The sequence below is a fragment of the Herpailurus yagouaroundi genome, unplaced genomic scaffold, assembly GCF_014898765.1.
Source record: "Herpailurus yagouaroundi ecotype Mexico unplaced genomic scaffold, PumYag 187, whole genome shotgun sequence".
Classification (NCBI taxonomy): Eukaryota; Metazoa; Chordata; class Mammalia; order Carnivora; family Felidae; genus Herpailurus; species Herpailurus yagouaroundi.
The window spans coordinates 3,616,216-3,639,446 of NW_024412418.1; the positions used below are offsets into that span (position 1 = coordinate 3,616,216).

Genomic DNA, 23,231 nt, shown 5'->3' on the forward strand with positions numbered 1-23,231 from the left:
CCTCCCACCCAAAGTCCTACTCTGCCTGCCTAATGGGGACAGGGCTGCTTTCCAAAATCAGGAAAAAAACATAAACCAAAGTAGTTTAAAGGGCAAGGGTGTTACAACATGTTTTCTCCTTCCCTGTTTGGTTTCTAGGGTCTCTGTCCGTTTATATTATTTATAACAGTTACTGGCATTTATTAACCACTTCATGTCATGAACTATGTGCACTGGCTCATTTAACATTCAGAGCAGCTCTATGGGGCAGGGTCTATTAACATCCCCTGTTTACCGATACAGATTCCTCAGAGAGGTAGTATTACTCTTAGATCCGTCTTGTCCAGGGGGCGCCTGGGTGGCTCAGTCGGTTAAGTGTCTGACTCTTGATCTCGGCTCAGGTCACGATGTCACGGTTCATCAGTTCAAGCCCCATGTGGGGCTCTGCACTGACAGCTGGAGCCTGCTTGAGATTCTGTCTCTCCTTCTTTTCCGCCCCTCCCCTGCGCATGCTTGTGCTTGCTCTCAAAGTAAATAAATAAACTTAAAAAAACAAAAGATCCTTCTTGCCCTGGGTCCCATGCTTTAAAGGGTTTTGTTCGGGTCCTCCTCTAGCCAGCATCGCTTCATGGGGCGTGAAGTCCCTGCAACCAAGGGGATATGCCCTCTGGGAGCCTGTATTCCCCTTCTAGACCATACTGTGGGTATCCAGAATTCTGGAATCTTTTGCTCAAATGGCCCAAATCTACTTCCAGGGCTTATGGGAGTGTCTTTTCCCGTTGGGGAGCTGTTTGTGGGGAGTAGCTGGAGCTTGGACATGTGGGTAGGATATTCCTACATAGGATGTATGTAAGGCCCTTGTTTGGGATGGAGCTATGTTTGGGAAGACAAGAGGAGGTGGCTGAGTTTGTGTGTAGAATGCCATGGAGTTAGATCATTCTATGTTTGAACCTAGTTTTCCAATGTCAGATTCCCTTGAAGAATGCAAAGGAACAAGGCTGGTGTGGGTAAGAGGCTAGGGGTACTTGTGGGCAGGGGTTGCCTGGCATGGACTGGTGGGGTGAGGAGAAACCTCCCAGCCTATGGTACCTACCTTCCATCTGCAGTGTTAAGCCTGCAAATGTTAGGGGCAGCCATGCTGAGATGTCATGTGACTTCATCAGAGCTGACATGACTAGGAATTTGTGGACCAAACTCTGAATCCAGGTCTGTGTGAATCTTTCCTTGTTTCATGAAGCTCCATGCCAGTCTTGACCAAAAGTCAGAATTTTGGCTCCCTGAAGGTCTGTTGGTTAGAAATTTGGGTCCCATTGTGTCTGCTGGAGTTCCCTTCCTGCTGAAGAGAGCCTCCCTTTCTTACTAGAGTGTGAACTTGCCAAGCACAGGGTCCATGTTTTCTTTGACTTTATTTCATGCGCTGGGCACAGCCTTGGCACAGAGTAGGCACTCGGCAAACAGCGCTGACCTCCTTCCTGGACGCATGGTCTAGTAAATAATCATGATGCAAGGTGCTGCTGGTTGCATTGACGTCCAGCAGAGGGGGCAAGTCTGGGATGGAAAGTGGGCTTTGGGAAGTATTGGGAAGGCCTGCCTGGGGGGCCGGGGAGCTATTAGATGAGCTGCTTTAGATTCTGTTAGACTGGGAACCCACATTATGTGTTGAAAGACTCTGATGATGCCCCCTTCCTGTTGCACCAATTCTCCAACCCCTTCCCTACCTCCAGGAGACCCCGGAGAAGGAAGGTGCTTATGGAACCCCTTTCCTGTGTGATTCCCTGTGGGCAGTGCTTTTTCTCATTTCCGTAGTGAATGGACAGGACAGGATAATTTCTTTCCCCTTAAATTCTGTGGCTGAAGCCACTGAATTTGCGAGAGAGTGCAAATGTGTGAAGGGCATTGTGGGAGACAGGGCAGAGAGCCACAAGCTCTTGTATGGGGGACACGGACCCGCCTACCCATTCCCACCACCCCTGCGCAGTTCATGCTCCTGCTATGGCGTCAAGCACAGTAGCCATTGGCAGATTTCTCTGTCTCTCAACCCACTTACCTCAGTTAATCTCAAGGTTAATCCCCCAAAATGTAGTTGTAATCTGATGACCTCCTGCTCAGAAGCCTCCCATGGCCAAATCTGGCCAGCAAATGATTAATATCTATGAACTCTAAAGCGCTCAAATTAATAAGGAAAACCTTAAGACTTCAACAGACAAACAGGTGAAGGATATGGGCAACGATTTCACCCAAGAGGATAAGCAGAGAGTAAACAAATACTTGGGAAATAGTTCAACCTGTTTGTGATCAAAGAGATGGAAATGAAGGCAGTCTCAGGATAGCGTTTCCTACTTATTAAATTAGCAGAATTCATAAACACCATCACCCAGCGCTGGCAACGTTGGATGAAGTCTGTGTTCCTACATCTCTGGAAGCAGCATGCAAAACTCTGCAAAACAATCTAGTAAAATGTAACAGGAGCCTCAAAAACATTATTACATTTTGACCCATTAATCTCACTTCGGGGAATTGATCTTAAGAACATAATTCAGTAGATGAAAAAAGGTCATGGAATGCCACTGGCATTATCCTTCTACACTTTTCCAGGCAGCGAGATGGTTAAGAAAACCAAGGCTCATCCCGTCAATGCAATATTAGGCAGCCACAAACAGATAATTATAAAGAATATGCAGAAGCATGGAAAATGTTTATAACATCATGTTTGTTGAGAAAAGGCAGGATATGAAATTTGCATGAACACTGTGATTGCAGTTATGAACAGTAAGTATTCATGTTGACAAAGTCTGGGAGAGAATATGCAAAATTGAAAATTATTTAAGGTTGGGAGAATGAGTGCTTTTCCTTTTTGTTTAAGAATCTTCTTTGTCGGGGTGCCTGGGTGGACTAGGGGGTTAAGTATCTGAGTCTTGGTTTAGATTCAGGTCGTGATCTCAGCGGTTCCTGGGTTCAAGCTCTGAGTCGGGCTCTGAGCTGATGGTGTGGAGCCTGCTTGGGATTCTCTCTCTCTGCCCCTCCCCCTCTCCCCTGCCTCAACACACTCTCTCTCAAAAGTGAATAAATAAACACTAAAAAAAGAATCTTCTATGTTAATTTTGCAGTATTATTTTCAGGGGGCCCTGAGTGGCTCAGTCGGTTGAGAGTCTGACTTGGGCTCAGGTCATGATCTCACAGTTTGTGAGTTTGAGCCCCAAGTCCAGCTTTTCACTGACAGCCGAGCCTGGAGCTTCAGAGTCTCTGTCTCCCTCTCTCTTTGCCCCACCCCCACTCATGCTCTCTCTCTCTCTCTCTCTCTCTCTCTCTCAAAAATAAATGTGAAAAATAGAAATATTATTTTCACAACAGAATTAATGCTATACGAACAAAACCACAATTATTGGTAATAAAAGCAAAACTCTTTAGCCTAGACTCACTCTAATAATTATAGTGATCGTGTTTGTTAGGGGCTTACTCCATTCCAGACAGGGAGGTGAGTCACGTATGTGATTTCATTGAATCTGCATGACAACCCTGTGAACAAAAACTAATATTATGCCCATTCTACAGATCAGGAATCTGAGATCCACGTGCCCACAGGGTAAATTGCAGAGCTGGGCTTGATCTTCATGCTGTCTGCTTCCAGAACTTGCACTAAATTCCATCGCTGGCTTTGTGCATCAGTGTTTAAAGAACTTCAGTCATTAATGTATTGCCATCATGCTTTGGGGGATAACTGTGGCTCACACATCATGTACTATGATTTACTGAATCTTTAAATTTAAATCAACTCACTTTTTAAACATTCAAACGCCTACTCTAGCATTATCCTAAGTTAGAGCCCCTTGGAATCATCTGTTAAATGTGTTGGTTATATTTTTCAGTGTACAATAAAAAATTTTAGAAAAATTAATAGTATAAAAAAATCACTAAAGATCATCTTGTACACACAACCCCCTTTAGGAAAAACTGAACTATCTTATGCCACAGTCTAACTCGACTTCCCGTTCCATTTAACTTCCTCCACACCATCTGCCCTATTGGCTACCATCATTCCCACGGCCTGAACCGGTCCCAGCCAGATCACCTCTCTGGAGTCCACCAGCCCCTCCCAGCCTGGGGCCCTGAGACCCACCCTGTGCCCCCTCCCTGCTCCTGTGCTCAGGGCTTCTCCAGGGCTTGCTTGAGCCAAATCCAGATCAAAGCCATTAACGGACAAAGAGGACACTCAGATTCAGAAGGCTGCCGACTACAAAAATTAATTCTCAGATATTAAGCTCCCACTGTGTGCCAGGCACTATACTAGAAGCTTTATGTATACATAATCTCTGTTGGCTCTTTTTTTCCCCATCTTGGGGTCAAAGTATATCCATTAACGAATTCTTTTTTTTTTTTTTTAATTTTTTTTCAACATTTATTTATTTTTGGGACAGAGAGAGACAGAGCATGAACGGGGGAGGGGCAGAGAGAGAGGAGACACAGAATTGGAAACAGGCTCCAGGCTCTGAGCCATCAGCCCAGAGCCTGACTCGGGGCTCGAACTCATGGACCGCGAGATTGTGACCTGGCTGAAGTCGGACGCTTAACCGACTGTGCCACCCAGGCGCCCCGTCTTTTTTTTTTTTTTTTTAATATATTTTTGAAGTCTTTATTTTTGAGGGAGAGAGAGAGAGAGGAAAAAAAAACCACAAATGGGGGAGGGACAGAGAAGGGAACAGAGGATCCAAAGCAGGCTCTGCGCTGACAGCAGAGAGCCCAATGTGGGGCTCGAACTCACGAACCATGAGATCGTGACCTGAGCTGAAATGCTCAAGTGACTGAGCCCGGGAGGCGCCCCAACCAGTTCTTTTTCTTTTATTGTGGTAAGGGCATTTCACATGAGATTTACCTTCTTAACGGATTTTTAAGGGTGCAGCTAAGTATTATTATCTCTAGGCCCTATGTTGTACAGATCTCCAGAACTAATTTACCTTGCGTAACTACCACTTTATTACTGGCTCTTTATAATGACCCTGTGAAATGCATATGATTTTGAATTTCTACTTTACATGTTGGGAAGCTGTGGTCCACAGGTTAAGACATTTACTTGAGGCACATAGCAGGTAAGTAACAGGGCCCAGACTCAAGTCTTGTATTATTTGACCCCAAAGTCCTTCCTCTTACCATTCTGGTCCTTGATCTTATTAATGACGAGGGGAATGTGACAGGCCGACGCTCCCTCCTCCATGCCCTGCATAGTGGGCCCATGAATTTCTTGTCTTTCCATGGTAGGAGCAAGAGGTATTCATTCGTTATGGGAGGGAGTATTATTTGTCTGACCATTTTGCAAGACAGTTTGACAGCAGCTATTATGTTGAAAACGAATATAATATCCTGTTGACTCCAAAATTGACTCTTTAAGACATTGTCCTTCGGTAATTCTTAAAATGTACACAAAGGCATCTGTAGATTGATAGTCAATGCTGCCTTGTTTGTGGTAGCATCTGATGTAACACACATAACCTGAATTCATCAAAAGGGATTGGCCACATACATTTTAGTACATCCATATACAGTCATCAAAAAGCATGAAGGGTCACCTGGCCAGCTCAGTCGGTAGAGCATGGGACTCTTGATCTCAGGGTTGAGAGTTCAAGCCCTACTTTGGGCATGGAGCCTACTTTAAAAAAAAAAAGAAAAAGAAAAAGAAAAGAAGAAACGAATGAAGGAAGTTTCTATGTTCTTATATGGAACAAAAGCAGAGATTCGAAGTTACAGCAAGGTGCAGAACAATGCGGAGGTGTATTATCACCTGTTTCAAACCCTGCGGGATGGAATATATGTAATCACACACACACATACTGATGCATGCACCGGCTACCTCTGGAAGGACATAAACAAAGCAAGTAACAGAAGCTGCCCAGAATTTTGTCTTGGAAGGACTCTGCTTGAGAGTCCTTGAGAGGGAAGTGCTGGGTTTGCAGTGGTGTCTGTCCAGCCAGGAGCCCGTGCTTGCCTCTCAGGGTCATTGGAGGGGTCTGTGGATGTGAGTAATAGACGTGTCCCCCCGCTACGTGCCCACCACAGCCACCCTGCCCTGGATCATGGCAGACTTACTTTTTACTACGTAACCTTTTGTGCTCTTTGTTTCTTAAAACCCGGGGCATATATTATCTCTTTAATAATTTAAAATTTAAAATTAAAAAAAGAGGAATTTCTTGCCTGAGGCAAGACCCACCTAAGGAATGAGAGATAGCCAGGCTGCAAGTGGAGGGGACCAGCATTGGTGGGTCCAGGCGGGAGGCCCTGAGACGGCTGGACCCCTGGCCTCTTCCACAGCACGTGCAGGACCTCGGGAGCCTCTGTCCTCTCCCTTCTGTGACCGGCAGCTGGTCATGGCTTCAGAGGCAGCTTTTTGGTCAAGGTATATTTCAGTAGCTTCACTGAACTCAAGTTTCTTCACTTCTGTAGGACTGTATCTCCTTGCTTCTAAGATGGGGATAATACGTGTTTCACAGGGTGGTGGTGAGAATCAAGGAGCCAATGCTGGGTGGTACACAGAGAGAGGACAGGACAGTGTGGAAACCCCTCCACGACCTTGGCAAATTGGGAAAAGCTTCCTGGTGAGGGATCAAGGCAGCACACGTGGAAGTGGAAGGAAGGGCCCATATTTGCTCAGTTTTTGGAAAACTCAACCCAAATTTGCTAGCACATAACTCCTTATCCATATCCAGGAGAAAGCAGGCCTCCGCCAGTCATGGGCTAAAAGTCTTTCCCTTCTCCCTGGGGTATCTTAGGTCAATCCCCTCTAATCATCATCCGGAGGGTAATATACACTGATTGACTGAAGTCAGGATCCCCAATCAGTCTCCTGGGTGAGGAACGTGATACCACCTTAACGACCTTGGACTCATCAGGGCAGCCCAGCAGGTGAGCTGAGTCACGTGACTGCTGAACAGTGGGAGGAGGAAAGAGATGTTTGGGGGAGGGGCCAACCATAATGACCATGCTGGTCCCCTAGGCCCAGGTAACAGTGACTTGGCTGGACATTAAACATAGCTACACAGAGACCGTCCATCCAGTCACACGTCTATTCTTCAGTTCAGTAACTTCTCAAATGACTACTGGGTGCCAAGTACGGGGCCTCGGGCTGGAGATGTGACGGTGACCAGCGGCCCTCTGCCAAGTCCTTGCTTCCTTCAAGGTTTTGCCTGTGCCCCCCTTTTCAATGAGCTCTCCCCACCTAGTCTGGCACCTCATGCTTCCACCTGCACCCCCACATCTGCTCTACTTTTCCTCTTTCCCAAAGCACTCATAACCTGCCAACGTGCTATGTAACTTATCTATTTATTAGGTTTCTTGCTTATTGGCTGTCTCTTTTTACTAGAACGTAAGCTCCACCAGAGCAGGGTGGTTGACTTTGTACCCACTTGACTTTGTACCCACCGATACCTCTGGAGCCCCTGGCCCCCAGCAATCGCTCAATGAATAGTTGTTGAATGACAGAAACTGGCCACCCCCCTTGTGTGCTGGTGAGTGTTTATGCACCTGAAGGGCAGGGGGAGGACTCAGGAATCAGGTCACCCCAAACCCAAATGTGTAATTACCAGCAAAGGTCGATTCTATGAAAGAGTACTGGCCACAGTGCGTCCGCCCTGGGACTCCGTGACCATGCTCTTCAGGAAGTTGTATTTGAGCAAAGCTCTGAAGGATGAGTAGGAGTTGGTTGGGGGTGAGGCAGTAAAGGATAAAGCAGGGGGCTTCCTGCGGGAGCCAGGTGGCACAGAGGGCTCCGTGAGGTGGAGCCAGGCCCAGGAGCTGTGTGGCCTGTTCAAAGTTTCAGATCACTTTAGTAAATGGAGAGTGGCGGGTCCTCCCGGTGAGGGACAGACAGCCATGAGGTGTCAGAGCCCAGGCAGCCTGCCTGAGGGGTGACACGCGGCTCTCTCCCTGACTGGGCCGCCTTTTGGCCCTCCACACACCCCAGCATCTCAGCACCAAAGCCATTCCCAGCCAGAGGCCCTCACTCAGTGCCAGCGTTCTTGGGCCCGCTGCCCACCATGTTGATGACGGAGGGCACGGGGGGTGGGGGACGGTGCCATGCAGATTCAGAGCAAGGGCTTCCAGATCTGCTGTTCTGGGAGAAAGCTCCGTGCAATTTCCTTCCTCTTTTCTGGTTGAGGAGGGGGCTCAGAGGAGAAGGCGCTCATTCATAGTCACGCAGGCAGAGTGTGTTACAGCTGGAGGGAGGCTTATGGACCAGGGATGGCCAACACAGGCTTAGGCAGAGATCACAGTGACCTTTGACGCCCAGGCCTCAATCCTGTAGACTTGTTGGGGGCCAACGCCTCCCAGATGCCCCGCTGAGTGGTTGTCCCGTGTCATACCCGTTGTTGCTTGCTCTCCGGCCTCCTGCTGATGCTCATGGCCCCTTCCCAGGGGGGCAGATCTCCTGTCAGAGCTGAGAGGGGAACAGCTCTCTTCGCAGTGATACTGAAGCTCTTTAGTGGAAGTCCTCAGGAAGTTTTGTTCTTGCCATTTTCCTGGACTCTCCTCTCTCGAGGAATCCGTACAAATGACTCAGGACTAGGTCCCCAGATAGTCCAGACTATGTGTCTTTCTCCAAGCCAGTTAAGCCAGTGCTCCCAGGACTGGTCTCAGGCACCCGCAGTCTTGCCTCAGGCTCAGGTTCCAGCTTCCCTGGGCACTTTCTGCAGGCGTGAGGCAGCCTCAGTCCCAGGGCTCATTTTTGATTGGCGTAACTCCAGCTCTGGGCCCTTCTGGTCCCCAAGCCAGGGAACTATAGGTGCATAGCTGATTATATGCATCACCCCTGAGCCCTGAGATATCCAGACCCTCCACACACGGAATCCATCAGCATGACCAGGTATAAACCGAGCCATGCACAGAGCTCAGCAGGTATCAGTTCGTTCCTGCTGCCCTTTCTGGATCAATCTGCCAGCCCTGCTTCTTGGAGCCTGATTGGTCAGTGTTCCTCCAATCCCGTGACTTGCTTTGGACCTCTTTGTTTCCAGAGTCCACTTGGGGCCTCTCCTTTGCATTGTTAATATGGCTGGGGAGGTGGTGGGGAAGTGGGGGGAGGTAGGGGGGTGGGTTAGGAGGTGGGGGACTGGGCCCATCAGCAAGTGGCAGGGTGAGGCAGGCCAGCTTCAAGTAGCTCAAGTCACAGTGTAGCAGGCTGCTCTCTGGCTGCCCTGGCTGCCTGGCTTTGGTAGATGGAAGGGAAGTTCAGCAGCTGACTTGTCACCTGGTGGCAGGGTGACAGCGCACAGAAGGAACACTCAGCCTGTATCTGCTCTTCCAGAAGCCTCAGGCCTCTGACTGCCTAGTGGAATCTGGGCATCTCTGTGCTACTGCTGCCTCTCTCACTTGCTCGGGTGCTGGGCTGGAGCCTATTCACTTGATTTGTCAATGGCACCTCTTTGGTGTCACTTCCCCTGAGCCCAGATACCTATCTGCTTGGCACTGATGAGCAGCCTCTGGGAGGTATCGGCTTCTCACTGGGGACCCTGAAACCAAACCCTTCCCAGAAGACTCTGCATCCTTTCCAGCTGGAGGGCGGGGGCCGGGGGAGAGGCCGTGGTGGTAGGCAGGTGTTCAGGGAGGGCTTGAGGAATTTGGCTTTGTTTGGCCAGTTGCGGGGAACTGTGTGAATACTTGGGACTGTTCTGTCTCTTGCCTTTCCTCCATCAGGATGCAGCATCGCACAGCCCACATGCACCAGTGAAGGATGGAAACGGAGGCTCGGAGGGGACACAGGCACTTGAACGCACATCGGCGTCACCTGCTCCACAGGTACGGCTGGGTTTCAAACGGGAGGAAAGGGAATTAGCCTTATTTTGAGTTGTGCGGAAGCTCAGGCCATTGTGTCTGGGACTCTCATGACCTTCAAGAGCTTCCCCAGGGAGGGTGCCTCCCTGTCATGGAGCGGGATCCTCTGGTCCCTAAATGATTCAGCCTCTGAAGATAGAGGCAGCTGTCCTGGGCCCGATCCTGCCAGGAGAGGGCGGCTGAGCGGTGTTCAGGATATGGGAAAGTGTTGTGAAAACACGGTAGCTCCCATTCCTAGAAGTCCCCAAAGGAATGGTCTGTGAAACCTACCTGGCATCTTAAAACCAAGAGCAATTCGACTTTCAGAGACTGTTAGCACACCTTCCTGATGCCCTTTCTAGGAAGGAGCTTTGTTTGATTAAGTCCCACACCTTGGGCAGGGGGGTGGGTGGGTGGGGGATGCTTTTTGAACAGGAATTGCTTTTCCAAATCCCAGAGAAGTAGGATTAAAATCGGATGTTCTCTCTCCTCGAAAAGGCTGGTTTTCGGATGAATTCAAAGATGACTGTCTATACAGAGTGGGGAGCAAACTGAAGAAATGAGGCACACACAGGGCCGTTTTCCCCTACGGTGGTCCCTCAAAGAGCATCAGAGCTGGTAGGTATCTCTGGGGGCGGGGCCAGGAATCTGCATTCCAATTGAAACGAAGGCACAGCATACATTCAGTAAAGGGCACACGCCTTAAGTGTATAACCCAGTGGATTTTGACTTGTGGCTAGAACTGTATAGCTGCTACCGAGATCAAGACAGAGAACACTCCCAGGGGCCCCCAAGATTCCATCAAGTGGCGAAGTGGTTAACCCACCTGTCCTCGGCAGTGATCAGCCACTGTGATTTTTGTCACTGCTAGTTGGTGTTGCCTGTCCTTGAACTTAACGCAAAAAGAATTGTACATCATACATGCTTTTGTGTCTGGTTTCTTCTGCTCAACATCATGTCAGCAAAATTAATCTATGTTGTGTGTACCAATAGTTTTGTTCCTTTTATTGCAAAGCAGTATTCCATTGTGTGAGTATAGGACAATTTGTTTAGCCATATTCCTATCGATGGGCATTTGAGCCGTTTCCAGCTTCTGGCTATTATGAATAAAGCTGCTATGAACATTCTTGCACATGTCTTTTGGTGAACATATGCACTTGTTCTCTTGGGTAAATATCTAGAGTGGAATTGCCTGATCGTAGGGTAGGTGTGGTGGCTAACACAGGATTCTCTTCCTTATGTTTCTGGTTGGGGTGGGGCCACGAGGGGGGATTCTTGAGGGGATTTGGAAAGTGGAAGGGAATCAGCAGCCCTTCTGTAGCTCACACATGTTGTGGCTGCTCCGCTGACACCCCTTGCTGACAGGAACAAGCAGCTGGTTCCTCCTCCTGAGCCACGTGTGTCTGTGTTTAGTTGGTGGCGAAACACTGGCTTCTGCAAAATACCCACATCGTCGGTGACAGACGCAGCCGAAACTGACATGGGTTTCTGGGATTCAGAAATTCATCCTTTGGTGGGGGGGTGGTTCCAGTTAGAGCTTATGGGGTCCAGCCTGTTCCTTGATCTCCCCCAGATCCGCCTTCTGTTCCTGGCTGTCTGACCTGTGGCATCGAAGCTCCAACTTGAGAAGCAAAGACCAGAGTTTCCCAAGAGTGCTTAACCAGCTCCCACAGTGAGTAGGGCTGAATCCCCGAGCACCTCACCAAGAGTGGTTCTCTCCCCTGGTTGACCCTGGCTGACACCAGCCAGGTGTTTTCTCGCTCCATTTGAAACTGCCAAATACCTTTCTCAAGTGACGGTGCCTACCTAACTCCCTCTGGTTGTCCCGCGTCCTTGCCAGACCTTGATGGTTTCATCCTTTTAAAGGTTACCCTTTCTGGTGGGTGGTGAATCTGCATTTTTATTTTTATTTATCTATTTATTAAAAAAATTTTTTTTTGATGTTTATTTATTTTTGAAAGAGAGACAGAGTGAGAGGCGGAGGGGCAGAGAGAGAAGGAGTCACAGAATCCGAAGCAGGCTCCAGGCTCGGAGCTGTCAGCACAGAGCCCGACGCGGGGCTTGAACCCACGGAGTATAAGATCATGACCTGAGCTGAAGTTGGACGCCTAACCGACTGAGCCACCCAGGCGCCCCTGAATCTGCATTTTTAAACAAGCTCCTCTTGGGATTCTCATGAAGGGTGAAGGCTAAGAAACTGGGTTTGGGAGAAACCCTTGGCACCTGAAGGAAGCCAGTTTGCTTTTGAATGATCGCTTCGCCACTTACGGGCTGCATGATCTTAGTTGACTTTTTATCTCTCTGGGCTTCAGTTTTTCCATCTATAAAATGAATTATTAATCATCACTAACAAGTATTGAGTGCTTACCAGATGCCAGACACTGTTCTAAGCATTTTATGTGTACTAACTCGTTGCACTCTCCCGACAAATGATGAGGAGGGTGCTATTATTATCTGCAACAGAGAGATGGGGAAACCGACTCTCCGGGATTCAGACCTAGGCAGTCTGGCTTCCATGTTTTTTTTTTTGCCATCTGCCATCCCTCTGTTGCAGAGCAGCACAGAGATGAAATGGCCACGTGGAAGTCAAGGCTCTGCAAAGGGCAGCACAGTATTGATTCTTCTTCTTCACTGGGTCTCAATGGTAAATTCCCTCTCCGTTCTATCAGGTATGCAGAAATAATCTAAACAAACAAGCTAACAAAAAGGCGAGGCACAGTCATGATACAGGCAGCCAGAAAGGCAGGATCTTACTGGGATCCAGAACAATCCAGCACTATCCAGAGAAGAGGACACCCATAGGGATCCCTGCCTTGGATTCGGACTCCTTGGCAGGTAGGAGGCTTTATAGGGGTGTGTCAGGCTTTACCTAAGTGTCAGTCCGTCAACTCCCTTCACTCTGACTTTGTAGTGAACAAAGAACCTTCTGGTATTGATTTTCTTTCCCAAAAGTCTATCCTTCCTGAAAGAGATTGTGCTGACCAGTCAACCTCAGGATTCCCGTCTGCCGGCTGGTTTCATTTCTCAGTGTAAATTAATAAACCGCCTTCCAGGTTTATCAATCAGTTTCGTATGAGTTTGTTTAGTGTAGGTCGTTCCCCCCACACCTCATCACAACGGCCAAACTCCCAGGGAGAGTCTGGGAGGCAAATACTACAAAGTAGTATAAGGGAGATGTCCAAATAATGGTATAAAAAGATATGCTGCGAGACCCAAGAGGATGGAGAGAGGACTTTTGTGTAGAGGAAGGGGGCATCAAGGAGGGCTTCCTGGAGGAGGAGGACATTGGCACAGGACGAGGGACACTATAGCATAAAAATGTAGTTAAAAACACAGGCCCTGGAGACCGCCGACCTGAGTTGAATGTCTATCTCTCCCACTTATTGGCCGTGCGATGTGGCCAAGTTACTTTATCTCCCTTAGGCCTCAGATTCCTTATTTCGAAAGGGGGCAAAATGAGATCAGCTACCTTCTGGGGTGGCTTTAAGGATGAAATGATTATATATATAACACATATAGCTCTGAACACAATGCCTGGCCCTCAAGCAACACTTGGTAAAAGGCTGTCATTGCTGTTGCCTGTATTACTACCCCAAATGATGTTTTCATTGAGGAGAATTCTAGGACAAGGGTCCCCGTTGGGGCCTGTTGTATCCCCAGAGGTGCTTTGGTCTCGGAGGGAGCGGAGTCTGTGTTTGCTTTAAGATTCAGAGGGCTCTTTGCCGTGTAAGGCTCCTTCCTTGAGAGTGGTCACGCCCCATCCTGTGGTTTCGCAGCCCACGAAGGGAGCTGCCTGTACAATCTATAAGAACCCATCAGCCTCAAGGACATCCGTGGTTTCTGAGTCACTGTCAGGCCATTTCAGCTTCCAAGCAGAGACTCCCAGGGCATGCGCACCCTCTAGGCCTTTGCTGCCCTCCTCTGTGTGGGGAGGGGGAGGGTGGCGTCAGGAGGCAGCCTGCTACACCCACAGCGGATCCTGGCTTACCTTCAGGCCCTGCCTGAGGCCCGGTGTGGCAGCCAGTGAGGGCTGCGAGACCTCAGCACTCGCTTCATGGCTTTCCCAGAGGGAAGGATGCTCTAGATTGCCTGGCCGGGGGCTCCGAAGCCCAGGCCTCCTGCTTCTTTGTCCAGTATGTTCTGCCTACAGATCCTGAGGGGCCTTTTCTAGTCTCCCCTCGGGGTTTGATTCTAGCCAGTGCAGGGAGGAAGGAAGGGTGAGTCCATCATACATGGGCTCTCCTGCCAAGTGGAGATCCCACTTTTCTCCAATTCCCTTCCCCTCGCTTCTCCCAGTGAATTTCTGATATCCCTGCACCCTACCCCTGTAGCACCAAGGAAACGGTTCCAGATTCTCTCTGCTTCTCTTTGTCTTTCCCCACAACAAAAGTATAGAGCGTTCCATTGGCCCCAGCTCTTTCTTGTTCCTCTTTTCATGGGGGAGCTGGACATCTGGAAAATCCTGTTGCTTTCGTGAGCGTGCCTGTGGGGGTGTTTGGGTGAGTAGGGCTGGGAGACACAGGCCCATGGCAGAGTGGGAAAGTGATGCTTCTCTCTTGTTTCAATCAACGATGCCTTCTGAACGAGGTTCCCACCCCCATTCCTATGACTGATAGTTGATACTCAATGCAGCCCAATTCCAGAGCTCATGCTGTGTCTAGAGCTTGGGGGAGCCCCCTCAGGGAGGCTGGGTGGGGTACTGGTTAAGAGCACGGGGCTCTGATTTCTATCCCAGCCCTGCCACTTACTCCTGATGTGAAGTTGGGGGAATGGTTTAATCCCTCAGGGCCTCAGTTGGCCCAGATAATGGATGCTAATCACAACGCCTGCTCTCATAGGGTTGTTAGGAGATTCAATGAGAGAATAAGTACTCGGCACTTAGAATAGTGCCTCAAGGTGGTCAGTGCTCAGTGAACATTGGGTACCATTGATATTTACTCTTCTGGGTGGGGGGGGGCAGCCCTTGGTGTCAACAGCATCCCCCAGCCCGGTCCTCAGCCTCGGAGATGCAGAGGTTGTCAGTGCACCCACGGCACTCTGTTTCTACCAAAGTCTATACCGAAGTCGAGTTACCAATACACGATTGCTTCATGAGCATGGAATTAGAGCTGAGTGGAGCATCCGGAGGCTTTCAGGGCTGAGTGCAGTGGGGCCCGGGGCTCCCGTTTCTATCACAGGGACTGGCTCAGAAGCTCCCTGTTCTCTGCATGGTGGAAGGGAGGCTGATCTGGTGGCAATGGCTTCTGACCCCAGCATCCACCAGGGATGAGGGGCTGACCTGACGGGCTGGGGCAGCCCCCTCTCCCGGGTGCCTCTTGGGTGGCTTTAGGATTCACCCTCGGTTACAGAAAGGTCTTCCCAGAGCAAGGAGGACTCGTCTTCATTCAGGGCTTCATCCAAGAAGCTCCCCACCCTTGTCGGAGCTGTTCTGAAGGCAGTGGGAGATACCCTGAAGGGTCACCAGTAAGACTCCTTCCCCTCCCTGTTTACTCTGGTTCACTTCCTTCCTACAGCTCAGAGTGTAATCAACCAAGCCCCTGCTTGGACAAGCCCGGCCAAGCGGGGCAGGACACCCGGCTGACACTGATGTGCATTTATCTGGACGCCGCCTAGAGATCAGTTCTCTGGGGTAGGGCTTCTGGGACAAATGGCCAAACTCACCCATTATACAGTATTTTGGGTTTTTTTTTTTTCTTCCTTATTTATTTCTCTTTTAGGTTAGGAGCACTTTGCAATCCTCCTCAAAATGACTTCATGATTTCCTCTTTGCTCTTCAGTAATTAAATCATTTTTGGTGACAACAATAGCTGCTATTCATCATGTTTTATTTGTTTATTTTAAGTAATCTGTACACCCAACGTGAGGCTCGAACTCATGACCTTGAAATCAAGCGTCGTGTGCTCATCCAACCGAGCCAGCCAGGTGCCCCTAGTTGCTATTTGTTAGCTAGGGTATGAGTTGGGTGATTTCCTTACGTTATCTTGAATCCGTCCAACAGCCTGCTTCCAATTTCATACACGAGGAAACTGAACTCAGAGGGAATCAGTAAGATGTCTAAGTGGCCCAATATCAGTGTGGGAATTTGGCTTTGTTTTGATATTGCCTCAAGATGATTCGCATCTTCTCCTCAGTTGAAATGAAAGAGAAAATGTTTGCTTATCTTTTGACTTCCAAAATAAGCTCTCGAGACCTCATTCAAGACCCCAGCCGGGAAAACCAAACATTTTGATTTACAGGAGACCGGATCCTGAAAGGACAAAGAAGTTTGTGTTTTGTTTTGTTTGTTTGATCGTTTGGCCGATCAGAAAGCAAAGCCCTTTACACGAATGGCTCACGAATGGCTCGCGGTGTCTCCACATATCAAAACTTAGGAGGGGACGAGGGGCAGGAAAGAGTGGGTTCACCTTGCCCGGAAAGTGACGACAGGGTGTGGATGGCGGGTCCTGGCTGAGGTTATCTGGAGGAGGTTTGAGGAAACAGCTCAGTGCTGGGGTGGAGGTAGGGTAAGGAGTGTGGGGGGGGGGGTTGGGGGGCAAGGGGTAGGGGGCCTGCACTGGAAGGTGGCCCTGCTGAAGACCGGCCACTTGCCTGTGACCCACCCAGGATGCTTGGTGCACCTCATCCGAACTGCCTTGTTTGCCAAACCATTCTTCCCCGATCTAAATACACACACCCCCTTGCGACAAAAACATCCACAGGGTGGACCCTGGATATCCAGACATGATCATGGGAGGGAAAAGCCCCCCAGCCCCGGTGCTTGCATGGGAGGCAAGAGATCCAGTTCAGTGCTTTCCTCATCCTTCCGATGCAGTAATGTCCCATGGCTGGTGTCCCAGGGCCCGGACTGGCCCTCACCAGTCGGCTGACTGGAACTCTAGCCTCTGAGCGGTTTTGAGCAGTTAAGTAGTGTCACCAACTGGGGACCGTGGAAATCAACTCCTGCAGCGGAACGGTGTGGGTCTGGAAGGAGGTAACGTCCGGGTGAGAGATGATGAGCGTCTGAGCAGGACAGCGGTCAAGGATGGACAGGAGGTGTATTAAGGGGTAGGATCAATAGGACGTGACTGACATGGGCCCAAGTCCAAATGCCTTCACTTAGCTGGCCGCTCCGGCTTTGAGCCACTACCATGGCCAGTGTCTGCTCTAGCTCGTTCCTGAATGTTCTCCCTCTGTCAAGGCTCTACGCCTTTGGATGTGCTGGGCTGGCTTCTGCCTGGGTTTCATGGTCTGACTCCCTAACTAAAGAATGAGTTCCTTGAGGGAAGGCGCTGAATCTCTTCTCTCTGAATCCCAGCCCGGCCACGAAGCCTCGTGCACCCTGTCTATTGGTTGAGGGAATCAATCAATAAAAAGAGACGCAGGGTGAAGGGGAAGGAAGGAAGTAAAGAGCAAAGGAATGAAGACGTCGGGCGCCCCGTCAGACCTTGTTATAATCAGTCCTCTCTCTGATGTTACACATCAATCCTCATCGGAGCGAGGCAGCGAGTGATGGGAATGGTGTCTGCCTCAGCTAGCTGCTGGAACTCGAACCAGATAAAATGGGAACGCTTCAGAGAACATTCTAATATTCTGTCCCAACAATTTCAGCAAGTCTGTCGCATGGCTAGAGGCAGCGCCTCCTGCAGACATTGAGGCAGTGTAGGGTGGGGACACGGGGAGCCCCCCCCCCGCCCCCCCCCCCCCCCCCGAGATAACACGATATGGAGGACGAAGCCCCAGTGACCTGTGCCAAGTCCCGAGCTCCAGTCCTGGATGCATAGACAGCCCATGAGCTGGCCCTTTCGGACCTGCTTCTGCAGATTTACATTTTAAAATCTCTCTCTTTGCTTTGACTTTTTTCTCTTCCTCCCTTGCTATTCCCACACTCACTGATCCCCCCAGGTCCTCAGGAGACCAAAATGTAAGCCAGAGCAGGAGAGAGGGCTTGAATTAATTTCAGTGTCTTTGTGTCTTGCAGTAAGATAGAAAAATCTGACATCTTAAGGCCTGTTTGTCCCCGGGAGGCTAGATTTCCTTATGGTTGTTTCCATCAATGAATTTTTTAAGACAAGATTTGTTTTCTCTAATGTCCGAATATCCGATGTTAAGACTGGGAGGGTTACGAGCACAGGTTTGGGGGTCGGGCAGACACTGAGACTTTGTAGGGTGACCCGACCTTGGTCAAATTCCTTCGAAGACCCCTCAGAGCTGCTTCTCTGGCCGTTTACGTATCTGGAAACTGGAGAACCCAGTGCCATCTGCAGTCTGGCGATGGCCTACCATACCTGCAAGGATTTCATAAACTTATCTCATATTTCTTTGGTGACAAATATTGTAATTAAGGTAGTGCGGTCCTCACCTTCCAGGTAGGGCAGCCAAGAGCTTCCCCGGCGCTGTGGTGAGTACCTGGGTATAGGACCTGGGGTGAGTGCCCCTGACCCATGCAGGCAGTCACTTTGGTGGGCACACTTTCTTTATTCTTTGTGCTTTGGTGGAGATCTGGAAAATACTCTCTGGTCCGGGCCGTCCGCTCTTCTAATCTCTTATTTCTGTCTCATCAAAAAGAAGTGTGGGCTTGGAATAGCTCGAGTCCCTGGCCTCAGGGGGAATCCAGAAGGCTGGGCGTGGGGGTCTGCAGACTGCATGGAATACGCAAGATGCTCTCCCGGCAAATACAGCTTTTACTGGGGAAACGGCCACACAGGTCAAGGAAGCTGTCAGCCCACTTGCTCTGGGCCGGAATGATAGCCCCACAGCTGGCTCAGCTGCCTTTCTCATGCTGATCACAAGCTCCAATGGGCAATTATATATGTCTTTGATTAATAAAAAATGGAGGAATGAATGAATACTTAATAATGCAGTCTGGCGAGTACAATCTTTCAGAACCTGGGCTGGGGGTGAGGCAGGAAGTAATCAAAGGGGTCCTTGGGGGTGAAAAGGCAAGGGCACCCCAGGGGAGTGGGGGGTGGGGTGAGATGGGTTCTGGAAAACAGTTCAGCCCCGGTCCTTGGCTCTCTGCCTCTGTGCTGGGGATTTGTCGGCAGCCCTGGGAGCCTGAGATCAGGACAGAGGTTTGAGCGGGTGGGCAAAAGGGCGGAAATGTGTTCTGTGCCCACCCAAGTGGTCAAGCCAAAGGGCCTGGAATAGGGGGTCTGTGTGCGTCCGTGTGTCTGCCAGTAGCTGTCTCCTCCATGTGCGCGGGGTGTTTGTGCTCCTTTCCGTGGGTCTGCTTGCGCGAGCAACCGTTTTGAAACTAATTTGGTTAGTTAGGGATGGGGCGGACGGGCAAAGGGGCCAGACGGCTGAAGAGGATAGAGAGAGGAAAACACACACCGCTGGGGCTGGCGGGAGATAACGGACTGGAGATCCAAGGGCCAAAACTGTGAGCAAGGGAGAAAGGAAGTGACAGAGAGCGGGGGTGGTGGGTGGACCTCCCCAGACACCGCCCCCCGCTGGTCAGGGCCCTTCCGGACTGGAGCAAGGCGGGGGTGGGGGGTGGGGGTGAGGGCGGGGCTGGGTGGGGCGGGCGAGAGGCGCGAGTCCAAAAGCCGAAGGGCGCGGGGTGGCAGGGGAGTCCCAGCGAGGCGAGGCGGCCTGCCGGGTAGGGCGCTGGGGCCACGCGGCGAGGGGGGGGCCGGGGGGGGGGGGGGAGCGGAGGCCGCGGACCCCTGCGGCGTCTTCTCAGGGAGCTTGGGAGGGAGGTGCAGGTGCCGGAGGGGGTGCCGGTGGGGGTGCGGGTGCGCAAGGGTCCCGGGTCCCCGGGGCTCCCTTTGGGCAGAGAGTGACATGCGGCAGAGGGTGACACGCGGAGAGGCAGGAGGAGTCCTAGCCCGGGTCAGGGAAGGTCCCGCTGGAGTGCGATATTTTAGGCTTTCCACTGGCTTGTGCTGTGACTAACTAGCCCACGTGACCTTGGGCAAGTTGACAACATCCCCTGGACCTGTTATTCCCTTGTCAGTAAACTGAAGAAAACAAAACGCTAACTTTGCCAGGTTGTTCGAGACTTTGTGAGGACATATACGAAGTGTCGCGGGGGGGCCCCCCCGGAATTGCCGCTGTTACTATTTCTGTGGACGGTTCCCAGACCTGGGCTCAGTTCCTCCTTCCCCACGTGCTGCCAATGTGGGGCAGAGAGGCTTTTTTGCAGCTGTTTCTAACAGCTGGCCTCTCTCCCCACCCCTCCGGGGAACCCTCCTTCCACCTCTACCTTTCCCCTAAGTCCCCCCCCCCCGGAGCCAAGCAGCCTCTGCCTTATTTTACAGGATCCGGACAGTCTCCCACTGCCGGTTTTTTGCTCAGGCCCGAAACAGCCAGAACCACAGCCTCCTTGAACAGAAGGGCTTGCCAGAGGAATTTTCCAAGTGCTCAGAAGGCCAGCCCTCGAAGCTCCTGTGGTCAGCGCGGGAGGCCCCCCGTGAGATTTGGGGACCGGCTTCAGCTCAGGCCATGCAAGGCCAGGGTCTGTGTCTCCGAGTGGCCACCCTGCTGACAGGGCTGCTGGAATGCCTCGGCTTCGCAGGCGTCCTCTTCGGCTGGGCATCACTGGTGTACGTCTTCAAAACAGAGCATTACTTTGACGAGCTGTGTGAACCAGATGCCGGGGCCACGGGCAACTTCACGGTGCAGCCTGGTAAGGGACGTCCTTAGGGAGGCAGAGTCTGGTTTCCAGGCAGTAGGAAGGGGCAGGAGGGACCCCACCCCCTGCCCACATCGCCAGCCTCTCTGTGCTGAGCGGAAAGGAGTGTGCGCCTCCCCACCAACTCCCTGACCTTCGTCTAAGAGGTACCTGGGGAGGGAAGTACCAGCCCCCAAGGGGTAATTAGGGGCTGTCATGTGTCAATTCCCTGAGATCTCCCCTTTCTCTCCTCTAGACTGCAAAGCCCAGGATGAGAGGTTCTCACTTATCTTCACCCTGGGGTCCTTCATGAACAACTTCATGACATTCCCTGCCGGCTACATCTTTGACAGGTTCAAGACCACCGTGGCTCGCCTCATAGCCATGTAAGTGCCAAAGGCCCGGCCTGGGCAGACATAGGCAAGAGGAATTCTTCCGGGAGCGGCCTCGCTTGGAGGGGGACCCAGTCAGGCAATTGGGTCGCGCTGCCCGGCCCCATCCTGGCAGCTGTCAGAAGTAGCCCAGGATGTGGACTCTGTGTGGATCCGCCCTCTTCCCTGCACCCCTGCTTCCCTTTCCTCTGCCCTGTTCTTCCTTCGTTCCATGTGAATGTAAATTCAAGTTGAGCAGGAGCCCGGGCCCACTTCCGGTGAGGGCTGGCCTGGTGCCTGGGTTAACATTACGGAACCTAAAATGGTCACTCTGCCTTCACCCCAGGGATCCTTGTCTACATGTCAACAAGACCTCACATCCAGGTCCCCCAGGCTTCATTGTCATCCTCCTCACCATCTACCCCTGTCACTCCCCAGACACTTAGTAAGGTCTCCTGGGTATCCCCAGTGGTGGGAGTGCCCGACCCCCTGATTGGAGGGGAGACCGTGGGGGTTTCACGGAGGGTAAGGGACCTCGCCTCGCCCGTACAAGGTGGCACTGCAGCTGGCCAGCTTCAGCGATAAGCAGTGGCCTGCTGAGGCCTTGATAGGACCCAGAGCAGGTGCCTCCTGGCACATGCATGGGAAATGAGCCATCAGATGGAGGGACTGCAGGGCTGCCTGATAAAGCCAGTTCCTGCTCTTTAAGACTTTGTCTATAGAAAGACTTTATCTCAGTCTGTCTTGGTCCTTGGCTCCCTGTCTCCTTCCCACCCTTTCCTTTGTCCCCTCCCTCCCCTCTGGCCTTCGGATGTTCGGAAAAACTCTGTCCTTCCTGTATTTCCCTTTTGCTTTCACAGAGAACACTTACTTCGGACACATCAGGTCACCAAGCATGTGGGGTTTTTCCCCCACACGAAGCAATTCTGTGACGTCAGCTGGTGTCCTACCATTTAGGCTGGCTCTGACGCTGTCCACCTGGAGAAAGCGTCAGATCCTGCAGGTTCAGGGCCGGGTCCCACAAGACTGCCCCCCATTTCACATGCCGATTGCAAGGAGCAGGCCCCTCAGGTTACCCCCAGCTTTGGTCCGACTTGGCCCCAAATCGGAGGTTCCCGTGACCTTCTCCCTCCTGGGCTGGATTATTTGCTAGAATAATTTATTAGAAAAATTAGAAAAAACTAGAAAAATTATTTGCTAGTGCACAGGACTCAGGGAAACACTTACGTTCTAGCAGTTTATTAAAGGATCAGATAAAGGATACAGATGAAAGATACAGGTTCGGAAGCACTCTGAGCCCCATCCTATCGGGATTTTATGGAGGTTTCTTCATGTAGGCTTGATTGAGTATTAACCGTTTCCAGGCCCCCTCCCCTCTCTAGAGAAGTAGAGTGAGGGCAGCTGAAGACTCCCAAACTTCCAGTCATGGCTTAGTCTTTCCAGTGACCAGTGCCCATTTAGGAGCTGTGCGGGAGCCTCCTGGAGTCACCCCATTGGAAGAAAAAATGTTCCTAGTGCCCTTGTCATCGAATTTACAAGGGTTTTAGGAGCCCTGTGTCAGGGATCCGGGACAAAGACCAAATAATGTATTTCTTATGATAAACCACAATGCCACAGTGCACTCCTGGTCTTTGAACGTGGGTCCCTTGTAGCAGAAACGATCATAAAGGTCAAAAGATACCGGCACATTATCTGAAACACATTCAGTCATGAATAACTACCCAGGCCCTCGTTGTAGCATCTGAAAGTGTCTCCCAGGGCCACTTATGCACAGGCTTCCATTTGATCTTGTCAGGTTCCAAAAGCAGGCGTGGTCTCGGCATTATGTACCTTTACCCTTCAGGCGTCTGGTGTTGAGCTAAGGCAACATGCCCTCTTGCCCTGAGCCGCTTTCGAAGCGTTCGTGCAACACTGGATTTCCCTCGTCACAGAGCCCGCTTATTCATGCCCTTACCGGCTACCTTTCCCTTTCTCCGTCCATACCCTAACACTTCCACCTTTGGAAGGGGTGTTCGGTTTGACCGCCCTGCGGATCTGGATCACAGGCAGAAGCACCCGTCCAGCAAGTGCCTCCCTCTCACCCCACCCCCTTTCAGACGGGGCAAGGTTACACAGGGTTAACCTGGCGGGCTGTCTTTCCCACCAGGCAGTGTGGTGGCATTCACCGTCAGTCCCAAATTTGGCAGATAGAGGGACAGCAGGTCTGCCCCACAAGGCCCTTAGGAATTCTAACATGACGGTGAAAAACACAGTTTCTTGCTTAGGAATCATCCCTGCTTCCAGCCCCTGTCTCGGCAGTCCTGGCCCTGTGGCCACTGTGTGAGGGAGGGAGAACTCCCCTAGCCACCGTGCTAGCTAGGGGAAACGGTCCCCGTTCAGACGTAGCGTCCACCCCCCTTAAGACAGTCGGGTGAGGGGCGCCTGGGTGGCGCAGTCGGTTAAGCGTCCGACTTCAGCTCAGGTCACAATCTCATGGTCCGTGAGTTCAAGCCCTG

General features: G+C 51.1%; 1 protein-coding gene across 2 annotated transcripts in view; it reads left to right on the top strand.

Annotated features, from left to right (window-relative positions):
* The first annotated feature begins 19,272 nt into the window (after positions 1-19,272).
* Positions 19,273-23,231, top strand: part of SLC43A3 (solute carrier family 43 member 3) — a 22,304-nt gene continuing 18,345 nt past the window's right edge. The window contains exons 1-3 of one of the 2 annotated variants that reach the window (XM_040495125.1): positions 19,273-19,351; positions 20,013-20,380; positions 20,622-20,751. In XM_040495125.1, coding sequence (XP_040351059.1) covers positions 20,197-20,380; positions 20,622-20,751 — 314 coding nt within the window. In that variant the 5' untranslated portion in view covers positions 19,273-19,351; positions 20,013-20,196. Of the gene's footprint in view, positions 19,352-20,012; positions 20,381-20,621; positions 20,752-23,231 lie in introns of those variants that run through there. The other variant, XM_040495124.1, reaches the window with a different exon arrangement.